The sequence below is a fragment of the Vulpes lagopus genome, chromosome 5 (genome assembly GCF_018345385.1).
Source record: "Vulpes lagopus strain Blue_001 chromosome 5, ASM1834538v1, whole genome shotgun sequence".
In the NCBI taxonomy this organism is placed as follows: Eukaryota; Metazoa; Chordata; class Mammalia; order Carnivora; family Canidae; genus Vulpes; species Vulpes lagopus.
Genome location: NC_054828.1, coordinates 18,782,432 through 18,794,844, shown reverse-complemented (window position 1 = coordinate 18,794,844; position 12,413 = coordinate 18,782,432). Strand labels below are relative to the sequence as shown.

The 12,413-nt window shown below is 53.8% G+C and overlaps 1 protein-coding gene across 1 annotated transcript in view; it reads right to left on the bottom strand.

Annotated features, from left to right (window-relative positions):
* EDAR (ectodysplasin A receptor) overlaps positions 1-4,597 on the bottom strand; it is a 35,350-nt gene extending 30,753 nt beyond the window's left edge. The window contains exons 1-3 of the mRNA XM_041757064.1: positions 4,547-4,597; positions 3,694-3,816; positions 2,787-2,968 (exon numbers count right to left, since the gene is read on the bottom strand). Of these exons, the coding sequence (XP_041612998.1) occupies positions 2,787-2,968; positions 3,694-3,816; positions 4,547-4,597 (356 nt within the window). The remainder of the gene's footprint in view (positions 1-2,786; positions 2,969-3,693; positions 3,817-4,546) is intronic.
* Between the last annotated feature and the right edge of the window lie 7,816 nt (positions 4,598-12,413).

Genomic DNA, 12,413 nt, shown 5'->3' with positions numbered 1-12,413 from the left:
CCTACCCCTCCTGTATCCCACCTCCTAGCAAACGGTGTCAATGTCCACACAAGGCAGACGTCTGAGATTCCTCTTCAAAATCTCCTTCCCCACACCCCCCATGCCCTTGGTCTGCAAACTTCAGTCAATGCTCTCCATCTTCCAATGAATTCTCAAAGTTTTCCTCTCCCTCCAACCTCCAAGGCTTTCACCTTGCCCCAGTTTTCACAATGCCCCTGGGCTCCCATGTTTTCCCTGCACAGTACATTTTCCTTACCTCTAAGGTACAACCCAACTGTGTCCTATACCATCTTGGAAGTCTGCACAGTGGCCCGCTTCAGCGTCAACCTAAAGATCTGTGTCTTCAGCTTCATTTTCCAGAGCTATTCTTCCTCTGGCTCCTGCCCCCCTCGCTGGTTTCTTCACACCCCCACAGGGGCGCCTTCTGTGCAGGCAGAAGGATCCTCAGTTCCATATCTCATCAGATTGCTTGCCTCTTTGAGCTTTGTCCTGAACATCTTGGGGAGCTCTGTCCTAATTCTTAGCCTGACTAACTCCCACCATCCCAACATCACCCTGGGAAGTCTTCTGAGACCCCTCCTGACCCACCTCCTTAACCATGAAGGGAGGGGTCCTTCCTGGACTTCTAAAACACCCTGTGCACCCACAACACTATGCTGTGGTCACTGATTTTCTCATCCCACTCCCTCACAGCAAAGAAGAACCATGTCTTTCTTCCCTCAATGAATGACTGTACATTGGGTGGGAATTATTGATTCTGCTTCTTCTAATATGTTCCTTTTGGTGGAGCCCCCACAACACAATAACCTCAACAACTAAGTTAAAGACTGTCAGCTACAGAACTTTTACTTTTTATTACATCCTTTAAGAAAACAGTCTAATACCTTTCTTAGCTATAGCTACCTGCTTTTTGCATATTGAAAAATAAGGTCCTGCAATAAAGTTTCCCTGCTTTCTTCATTCATTTGACCAATACATTTGATTTACATGTCAGGGACACTGACATGGGGTTGTCAAGCAGATATTTGGAAATGTGGGTCTGTAGTTCTGGAGGTGGGTCTGAACTGAAGACAGAAAACTGGAGACCCTGGGGTGGGGGATGGTCACCAGCAGCAAGATGGCAGTGGAAGTCATGGGAATCAGTGCTTCTCTGTAACAAACTAACCTAAGGTTAATTTCTGCAAGTTTGTAAGATCTCCTCATTTTAAAGAGTTATTCACTTCCAGTCTATTCTTAGATTGAAGGAGAAGCCTCCATAGCTCTGGGGTTAGAGTACTGGTCTTGTATTCTTAGGCTGGTGGGTCTTTCTGCCTTCTTTGTACTTCTTTCTTCTTACAGAATAATGCCTCATGTTCTTGTTTGGATATACCCTTCTTACTTCCTTTCTTGTCTTAACTCAGTACAGTGATCCAGAAAGATAATGTGCACAAACAGGTTGCTATTCAAAATGTCACTACAACTGGGGATCCCTGGGTGGCTCAGCAGTTTAGCACCTGCCTTTGGCCCAGGGCATGATCCTAGGGTCCGGGGATCGATTCGCGCATCAGACTCCCTGCCCGGAGCCTGCTTCTCTCTCTGTCTGTCTCTGCCTCTTTCTCTCTCTCTCTGTGTCTCTCATGACCAAATAAATAAAATCATTTTTTAAAAAATGTCACTATTACTAAGACCACCACTGCCTCTATTATCACCATTGCCGTCACCACCACTGCTTCCATCATCATTACTTCCCTCATTGCCATCACCACCTTCATCATGACCACTACCACCTCTATTATCAGCACATCCATCATCACCATCACCATTATCATCACCACTGCCGCCTCTATCACCAGCACCACCTCCATCATCACCATCACCATTGTCATCACCACCACTGTATCCATCATTGTCTCCATCATCACCACCATTATCATCATCATGACCACTTGCATTATCACCACCGCCACCCCATTACCACCATTGTCTCCACCATCACCACCTCCATCATTATTACCACCATCACCACCTCTACCACTTACATCACCTCTACCTCAACGTAGCCTCCTAGCCTCCGTCCCTGCTTTTTTTCTCTGTAGCCCTTGCAAGCACTGCGCTGTGTGGCCACTAGAGGGAGGCAGCAGCAACAGCTGTGGCTTGGTAGGTCCAGGGTGTCTGGGCTGCACTTCCACTCCCAGGCAGGACTCACTAGTGTGTCCTACCTGTCAGAGGGAAGATTTGATCTTTCTTTCAGGCTAACTCATTTTCACTGCATTTTTGGGAACACTTTTGATATATGACATAACTGTGGTGGAATTATAGGCACCACATGATTCACATGTTCCAATTAATAGCTTTTACCCTTAGATTTTTCCAGAATACCAAGACCACTAGATTTATACAGTGTATTACACAGTATATTAGTTTTCTTTTCTTCAAAGCATTCCACATGTGTTATCTTATTCTAAGTATTCAACAGATTTGTTTGATTTGGGTTGTCAGAAGATATTGTTATGATTATTACGACTAACATCCACTTAAGAGAGTTGGAAGCTGAGCCTGGGTGGGCTGCCCATCCTCTAGGTAGCAGGCCCCGCCATCCTAGATGCCATCCTTCCTGAATCCAGACACGTGTCCCCCTCCCTGCAGAGCTGCCCCTAGTAGAAGGAAGGAGCAAACCAAATGCAGCAGTGATGGCTACACTGCCGCTTGAGGTGCTCACGTTCCCTGAGGCCTCCCACTGAGACTGTCGGTGGGGTGGGGGGGCTTTCTGCAGAAATGGGGCGAGGCCTGGCAATGGCCATGCTTACCCAGGGAGACACGGCCCGCACTCGGCATCATTCTCCATGTCCCCCGGTGTCAGCACAGTGGCCCGGAAGAAGCCCTCGCAGTCCTTGTGGCGCCTGCATATCTGGTAGCCTCCTTTGGAGAACTTCTCTGCCGGGCAGGGGACACAGCCGTAGTCCTCATCTTTGGTGCCATAGCCGCAGGACTGGCCAAGGAACAGGACAGAGGGATCCAGGTGAGGGCAGCAGCTGCACCTGCCCTGACTAGCCCTGTGGTCCTGGGGGCACTGGCACACCCGGTGTGCTGTGTGCATCATATGCGCTGGACACACTGGCTGTGTCCAGAAGTTTCTCTTTGCTGGCCTTTGGCTCTTGACCTGTGCTAACTGCAACTCCCCTGTGTCTCCAACTCTGAGCTCCTTTCCCCAGTGCTCTTAGGATTCAGACGCTGCTCCTCTCCTGAGAGTCCCTGGATACATTCAGCCAGCTCAGGGGACGACCTGCCAGTGACACAGCCCATGGCTTCTGTCCCTCTCGGATCTCTATGAGAACCCTGAATGCTGGTGCTGTGGGTGTTGCTCAGAGCGCGTAACAGCAGCACAGGAGCCGTTCCCACAGGACAGGGAGGCGCCTTGCTCGGGAGTCACGATGCCATCACTGCAGGACCTCAGTTTGCCCCGACTCAGAGGACCTGAAACCTGTCTGATCAAAGTAGAGCAGGAAAAGAATCGCCCTCTGGATAAATGGGAACGTCTCCTGAGAAAGCTGTTCCTGTGCTCACCGCTGGCTAAATCCTTTAGCCACGGAGTCTGGGGACCGCAGACCAAGATTTAGCTTGGGGACCACATGGAGAGCAACACACATGACGGTGACACCACCCAGGTGATGGAGAAGAGCTCCCCACACCTAGAGTGGCTGGTAGGGGCCTTACCAGGTAGGGCTCCTCCCCCGGGCCACACTGCGGACACTCGTGGCACAGCCCAGTGGTCTGGTTGTAGTACTCATTCTCACCGCAGTTGGAGTACTCTGCCCTGGCTGAGCACAGCAGCGACACCTGCCACGAGAAAGGACGTCCTTTTGGTCTCCATCCCTCCCTGGAGACACGTGTGCTTACTCACGTGAGGACCCTGAGCAGGTGCTGTGGGGGGAGGAGCCTCAAGGGCGGGGCCTGCTGGTTACTTGGTGCTCGTGTGGTGCCAGGTCTCAGTAACTGCAGCTGATAAACCGGGCAGGCCACCTCACTTCTTGCCAGCTGGCCTCACTGCTGGTCCCCCTCCCCGCTCCATCAAAATGCCATCCCATTGTCTGTTCACCCACGCAATCTCGCTTCCACCCTCTCCAGAGTCGCGGAGGAGGTGGCCCTCTTCCTGGAGCCTCTAGACCAGAGGATTGCAGTCACATGCCGCCTCTTCTCCATAGGAAGCCTGATGATGAGGGCCTGGATCGTCCTCAGCTGCAGGACCCACAGGCATAGTGCTCACCAACGGGCGCTGGGTTGTGCATATTGCAACACAAAGAACTAGTTAAGAACCTTTCCATCTGTAGAACCCTAGAAATGGGGCTGCCAAGAAGTCTAATCTGAATCGGGTGCTGCTTGGTGCTTCTTGCCCTCAGAAGAGCCCAGTGAAGGGGCTGCTGGCAGCATCAATCCCAAGGGACAGCTGTGCAGACGGACATGGGAGAGGCCCAGGAGCTGGCCTACAGTAGCATGGAAGGCAGAGGAGCTCTCACTGGAACCTCCTCCCGGGCCACTGCAGGTACTCACAGAGTTAGGGTGCACTTACCACTAGGACGGGGAGCCAGGGCATCCGCTTGCGGTCTCCTGTGTGAGCCATCTGCTCCTGCGGCTCTGCCTGAAAGACACACATCATAGCACCCCAGGGCCAGCAGGGTCTGAGCTGCCCCAGGACTGACTGGCCATGGCCCAGCCCCCACCCTCAGTCCGGAGTCTCCACTATGTCCCTAGGGGGTGCGAGGGGCCCCCCTAAAAGTGAGGGCAGGAAGTGAATATACTCTAAAAGAAAAGATGGATTTTAAACTGAGGACCAGGCCTCGTGGGCTGACTCCATCCGTGGCCTTGCCAATGTCACACCCATCCCAGGGAGAAAGGACCAGAGTACATGGAGGGCTGACTATCGAAGGCAGGGCAAAGATCAAATGTTCACCCGTTCACAGAGGCTGAAGAAGCCTGGCTTTACACGGAGCATAAAGTCCCAATCCTCTGGCTCTGGCGCACCCCCTGGAGGTAGTGCCAAGACTCAGAGTCTGCGCAGCTCCTTCCCACTCCACTGCCCACTATCCCAGCCCCACTGTCAGCTTCTTCCTCTCTCTGTTGAGAACAGGTTGTTGTCAAGGTGGTTAAGAGTGTGCACCAGTCCAACCACTTCATTTTATAGCCAAGACAATTGGAGCCTGGAGGGTGTAGTGACTTGTCCAGGGCCACATAGGGTAGCCCAGGCACTCAGATGTTTCCCCAGCTGCTAAGTCAATGCACTGCTTTGAAGGAGGAGGTATTGATTTTTACTTTTCCATCGTCAGGATGGGAGGCCTGTGTTTCTAACCGAAGCAGGTTTACCTGGGAGCCTAGCTATACGGAGACAAGTGACATGACCATAAGAGCGCCTACATCCCTTCATGGGCGCTGCGGGGTCACTGCTGTCTCGCTTTGACACTGAGGTGGATTCCAGACAAAATAGTACACTCTCTTCTCATGGCTTGCTTGTGTGAGGAACTTTCCAGAATAAACCACTAGCTCAGACAGGAGTCAAACTGGGCCTTGGGAAGCCCCCCAAGAACATTTGCCCTCTGAACCCTCTTGATTTGGGTGAGGCTTCTCTGCCCACAGAAACCCATAGTTCCTGATACCACACACAAAACATCACACTGTGTGGTATTGCTCAGAGCAGGAGACCTGATAAGTGGGAAATCCATTCTTATTTCTGGAGAAAAGCCTTGAACTTAGTCTCTTCAATGCAGTATCTTTTTTTTAAAAAAATATTTTATTGTATTTTTTGTTTACTTGAGAGAGGAGGATAGCACGCGGGGGAGCAGAGGAATGGGCAGAGGAGAAACAACAGGGAACAGCTCTGGGTTTGTATTTGTAGAGGTTTCTGTACACACAGAAGTAGGCTTGCAGCGATATCCACTAAATTTTTGACAGATATGTTTGGCAGGGGTGACATAGGGTCGGGGTGACTACGGACTGAGGGGGTGACGGGGAAGGCTCCTTTTCCACACGGTTGTCAGCGTCAGAACGATGCACAGGTGTACATGTGAACTTGAGAACAGGAAGAAAGGCAGTAAAGATCTTTCTCTTCAGGAGGAAGTATCTGATTGCTCTGAGAACAGGCCAGAAGGATGTCCCGAGGGGATTCCAGACACAGGGGCCCTGCTGGAGATGGTGGGGGTGGGGGTGGGGAATGATGAGGATGAGGATGGGGCAAGGCCCCGGGGGCCTGGATCTTTCTAGGATCCTTCCTCTGCTTACCTTGGAGAGGTTCTCACCTGTAACATCAGGGGGCCTCTGGAGCAGAGTTAGTTTTCCAGAAACTCCTGAGGAGATACAAAAGCTGCTTTTTTTCTCACCTTCTAGCATGCTGGCTGCCTTGCAATTCAGGGCCACATTGACGTTGGAAACACACGAAAAGGGCTGAGGCAAGATTAAAGCACACAGCCACCCCAGTGGTGAACTTCTGGGTGTTTTCCTTCTAGCAAGGGAGCAAGCCGGGGCAGGCAGGACAGGAGCAGAGGGAGGCCCAGCCTGCAGCCCTGCCAGGCGGGGAGGGTAAGGCGCAAAGGAATCAGCTCCCTGTCCGCCGCACAGCCTGGCCCCTGCTTCAGGACGGTGGGTGGGTCGCAGAGAGGAGTCTGCAGCCGGGGCCAGAGGCTCTCTCCAGGAGAGTTACAGCCCTGGAGGCCTTCCAAGAACAATACTAAGGGTTTCTAATTTAATTGACTTCTAATTATAGCTGAGTCTGGGAGGGCTTCCCTGTAAACACTGCGGAGGGTTGGGCTGGGTGCACCCTGGTGTCAACCTGGAGCGTTTATTGAGAGGCTCATTACAGATGTTCCCAGGCCAACCCAAGAAGGCAGAAAATAAAAACAAATACATAAGGTGAAACAAAGTCTGTGGTGTCAGATGCATTTCCCTCACGACTACCAATGCTCAGAGAGGGTACCCAGGGCCGGGGAGGAAGGCCAGGGAGGCCTCTGCTTAGGGTCCCTGACGTCCCTGCAGATGCAGCTCTGCACTGGGGAGCCAGCCTGGCCTGGCAGCCCAACTGCTCCCAGAAGTGACCTCCTGATTGTCTCTGGGGATCGCCTGTGGCCTGAGCAGGGCGGCGTCCTGGCCTGCCAGCTGTCAGAGGTGTGATCGCAAGGCACTGAGCCCCCACGACTCCGCCAGTGGTGGAGAAATGAAGCAGCCCTTGTCCCCGGACAGAACAGACTTGGCTTCACCGTGCACCTGACCTGCTGGCGGGTGGTGTGGTCCGGGGGCTGCTGGGGCCCTGAATCCACCACAGCCCGCCCAGTCTTGGAAGCATTTTCCTCATCTCATGGCCACATCTTTGTGCCTGTGGCCACTTTCATGACAGCACAGAGACCCGACTGGGTGAGTGCTGTGCAGGAAAGCGCGGTTCCAGGCTGCGGTCACCGCTTCTCCTGTCTCCACTGAGTCTTCCTCAGCACAGGGTCCTCTGAGAACAACACCACAACCATGAAGACACCAGCGGACGGCTGCGGACCTCTGACCCCAGCCCCAGCACTGCCCTGGCCGAACCCTCAGCACCCTGCGCCAGCTCAAGATCAAGGGTCGGGGAGAGCAGGCGGGAGAGACAAGCGCGGGTGGGATTACTGGCGCGATTCGTTCCCTTTCCATCCTGTGACCTCAGCCTGCAGTCCCAGACCTGCTGTGAACCAAACAGGAAAAAAAAAGGGTAGTAATGTAGAGCAAGGGCTGAATCACATCTTGGCAAGTTCTGTCGCTACTCAGTGCCTCAGTTATAGATAAACCTCACTGCCTTATCCATGGAATGGGTGTAAGAGGAATGCCTGCCCCGCGTCGGGGAGGAAGGGAGGCCTGACCATTCCTGAAAGTGAACTTGGCCTCTCCTGCTGTGACCACCACCTCAGCTCCAGCCTGGGCATTTCAGACACATGGTTTCCCTTTAACATCCTCAGGCTGTGGCAAGACTCCTGCTGACACCAAGCAGGCTGACTCCTGCAGACCAGGGCTTGGGAGGACGCTCTGGGAATAGTGTGGTTGAGCCCCCGGTTCAAAGTACTTAGGGGAGAGTGTGGGGCCTGCACAAAACCAGAAGGTTCAGGGCTCTGGTGGAGGTGCAGCCTAAGGAAGCTGTGTTTGGTTAACCTGGAGGATTGGATGGCACTGAGAGGTCTCAACATCTCACATCCACACAGGACTATGAAGCCTCTTCAATCGGGCTCAGTTCTGGGCCAGAGGTGAAGAGCTCACAGAATGAAGCCTACCTCCTGCCCTCCAGGTGCCTGGAGAGTGAGGGGCCAGAGGTCACCTACAGTCTGGGGCCGGGGGCGGGTAGGAAAGGCTTGGGTTACCCTGTGGTGCGCAGGGCAGGAACGGCCTGATTTGTAGTGTCTGGCTACTTCAGCGATATAAATACTCTGCCCATGGCATTTCAGCCGCTGATTGAAGCTTCCACAGAGATGACTGACTACGAAGAAGCCACAGGGGCAGGTGGCCTGCACTTTTGGAGGCACCTGACCTATTCTTGGGGAGATCAGGGCAGGCAAAGTCTCCCTAGGTCCTGAAGGGCAGGTGAGGGTTTTCTTGGAAACAGGTGGGGAGGTCTCCCAGGAAGTAGGAGTATGGGCTCCAAATGGCTGCAGGAAAAGCCACTGCTGGGCCAGAGGGCTGGACACAGGTCAGATCGGCCAGGAGGTTCCGCAGGCCTTGTGCGGAGGCGGGGCAACGCAGGGACCAACCTCCCACTGCGGTGACAGGAGGAGCCACTCTGGCAAGAAGCGGATGCAGAATGCCACCCGGAAGACACGTATCACTAAGTCACGTGAATCATTTCTGCTTACTGAGTGCAGTGGACTGATCTACATCCCATTATTTTTATTCCGTTGGATCAATGGCAGGAGTTGCTGCCCATAGCAAGGATCGGGTAGACGGCCGCGTGGACACAATCAGTAAGCCAAAAACCACCTGCTTAGATGAAGACAAGGCAGGAGGGAGGAAGCCTGCAAGGAGCTGATGGTGGCCGACCTCAGGGGGAGCCAGCGGGTAGAGAGGGGGGCCTGGAGGATCCAGGACTAAGGAGACAGGTCACCAGAGGTGACGGAGCCCCGAGGCTGGCCCACATCTCCACTCAGCTCCTGGGTGTACAAGACATGTGTGAGGCTCCTATAGGCAGGTGGGAAGTGTGACAAATGTGAACACACTGAAAAGTCTGGAGGGTCTCAAAGAGGAGGCAGTATCTGGCAGCTGCACACATGGGTTGAGTTTGGGAGAAATATCTGAGCAAGGGAGCGTCTATGTGGCCATCACAGTGTCAAGGCAGCCTGGGTTCCAATGGGTTCCTTCTGGGCCTTAGGGAGGGTCGGAGCATGAAACAGAGGAGCTGTGTCCTTGGGTGGCTTCCTTTTTCTCTGGGTAGAAAATCTCCAGGTTGGAGACTGCTGGATCACTCTGCTCCAGCAGCCTTTCTGGAACTCGGAGAAAGCCAGGGTTCCCGCAGATGAGGAAGCACAATCTTCTGTGCCTACAGGGAGGGGAATCAGGGGCCGGGAGACACCGCATCTGGCAAAACGATAACGAATGCTCACAACTTTTCTTTAAGTAGGAAATGATTCCAAGGTAAAAAGTAAAGAAAGGACACTGCATTCCAACACAGCCTCACGGGTACTGCAAGGAACTGAGAGGTGAAGAAAAGTCTAGATTGTTTGGAGATAAACTGTTCCATGACAGGACTTCCGGAGAAGACCAGAAATGAGGCCCATGATGCAGGACGATGTGGAGCCAGAGGCAGTGGGGATGTGCAGAGCTGAGCCCCCCTGGGGGGTGCTCACAGGGCCATGTGGCCCGAGTTCCCCGGCACTGGGTCCCCATCTATCTGGGCGGAGGGGACAGCGACTCTACACGCCGAACTGTGCCAACCTGCTGCCAAGGACCTTTCCAGCAGCGTACCCTCTGCTCACTTGCTCCCTGGGCCAGGCGCACCCAATCCTCAACCTCATTTGCTGGTGGTCTTGGCTCACAGTATCCACCATCCTCCCCACTAGCAGTTCCCAAGGGCCAAGTACCTCCCAGACACTACGCTGGGCTCCTTAGTCTGTATTAAGCACCTAATCCTCCCTGTTGGGCTGGCTGAGGGACAGGGGCACCCCAAATGGCGGACATCTCAAATTGGGTCAAAATGGCTGATTTTCCCGCCAAAGCAGCCATGACCACCAGATCATCTCCAGTAAATCAAAGCCTAGACAGGAAATCGAAACTTTCCATCCAGGACTTTCCAGCCAGGGGCCACCCCGCCCCACCCATCATCTGTACTATCCCCACCCCCAGCCAGTCACCTAGGGACACGGTGTTCCCTTGCCTAATTTGGCAAGGGACCCACCCGGATCCAGACCCAGAACCAATAAGGCTTAAAAACCCCCACACTCCCCAACCCGGGTGCGACTTCCCTGACTCGGGCCACCTCTCCTAGTCACGGAACCTCGCCCAGGAGCGCTCCCCATTAAAAGCAGCCTTGAACCTATTGCCTGGCTCTGCTTTTTTTTTTTTTTTTCTCTGCTGTTCATTTTGGGAAAAACCTAACACTCACCACTGCTGAGCCAGTGGGGACTTCTACAACTCCGTTTGCTCCAGCAGAAGCCAAGGCACAGAGAGGCTGTGTAACTTGCCCCAGGTTGCACAGCAGTGGGGCGGAGCCAGGGTCTGAATCTACACAGTCTGCCGCCACTGCTCACTACTGCTGCCCTGTATGTAAGTTAATACAGTCCGGGCTACTTGCGATGTAGACAAATATCTTTTTATTCTAAGGGAATGATAAGGTCTGCAGGACTGTGGGCTCCCGTGGGGGCCAGTCTCAGGAGGTTTTGCTTTCTTGCCCTGCGTGATACTCCTAGGACCCCAAGGGGGCAACATTCTCCTCTGAACATAGAGTAATTTGGCTCCCTTTCCAACTGAGCGATTGCTATGAGGCATGCAGAAGACCCCAAGTGTGACAGGGCTTAGTGGGCACCTGGGTGGCTCAGCAGTTGAGTGTCTGCCTTTGGCTCAGGACGTGATCCTGGGGTCTTGGGATCGAGTCCCACATCGGGCTCCCCACAGGGAGCTTGCTTCTCCCTCTGCCTGTGTCTCTGCCTCTGTGTCTCTCACGAATAAATAAATAAAATCTTAAAAAACAATAGCATGAAGGGAAAAGATGACAATGTTCCTAGCAACCAGAGGTCACAGAAGTCACAGACAGCTGTGTGGCTGTATCTCAGACTGTGGGAGGGGTGTGACCTTAGCTCTGAGTTACCGTGGGCATGGCTGGGAGGTACTGCCACCTACATGAGTGGCCGAGAAAGAACAACAATGCCCTCCTCTTCATAGCATTTGACAGTTTCACACTCTGCCTCCTACACTGGCTCCTAGAAGGGTCCTTCAACAGTTGGGCTCCCACATTCTGAGAGCAGTGGTTCTGGAAGTCTATGTAGCGTGTTGATGCTCGGGGCTTGGCAACTCCAGGTGGGGGCCCTGTCGGTGAACCCTGTCTGCTGCTCCTCTGGCAGCAGTGGCCGTCTTCCTAGGAGATGACATCCTGCCTCACCTTCTGGGAAGCCCCCTGTGGCATTCCCACCTGTTCATAAGACCGCATGGACAGCAGAATTCTTTGTGCTCTTGTGGAAGGATTATGGGCACCTGCCTTGATTGGGGATTGGACGACTGGCAGTGCACACGAGGTGTGAGGACCCACGGGCTTCAAAGCCCCCGACATCACAGGTGCGGGCCGCTGCCCGTGGTCCTCAGGCTGTGGCCTCTCTCCTCGGCCCCCAGCAAGGGGAGCTGCTTTCCCTTCACACACCCACTGCAGACTAGACCTTTTCTCTGAGTCTCAAGCTGGCCTGGATGTCACAGGCAAGGCCGAAATAAGGTAAAATCTGTCCAGCCTTGCTGCCACCCCCTCCCCCCGGCCGGGGTGGGGCTATCTCTGGAGCCACAGCAGCAGCACCTTTACCTGGGAGCTGGGTAGAAAGGTTCCAGCAGAGCCCTGGCCCACCTGCTGCTTCAGCAGATCCCTGGGGGAGTGGGGAGCGTCTGCGTGCACCGGGAAGCTTGAGAAGTGCTGGGCAAATGACCTCCTTCTGACTTCTTACTCAGGCCTTGTTTCATTCCTCCCTGCAGACCCAGGCAAGGGCTTCCCCTGGGTCTCTCCCTCCTTAAATTCTGACCGTCTCCCAAGGAACAAATGCTGTCTTTGGCCTCACCCTGCTCAGTACTGTGCACTAGACCCGGGGACTCCTGTGCTTTGTGAGTTCATCACGCATTCGTCGTTTATTCATCAGTGACTGTGAGTCGCTCCCGTGTGATGGAGACCCTTGGACACAGTAACAGACAGACAAGGTCCCTGCCCCACTGCATCTTTATCTTCCCAGGAGACAGAGAGAACACACCATTAC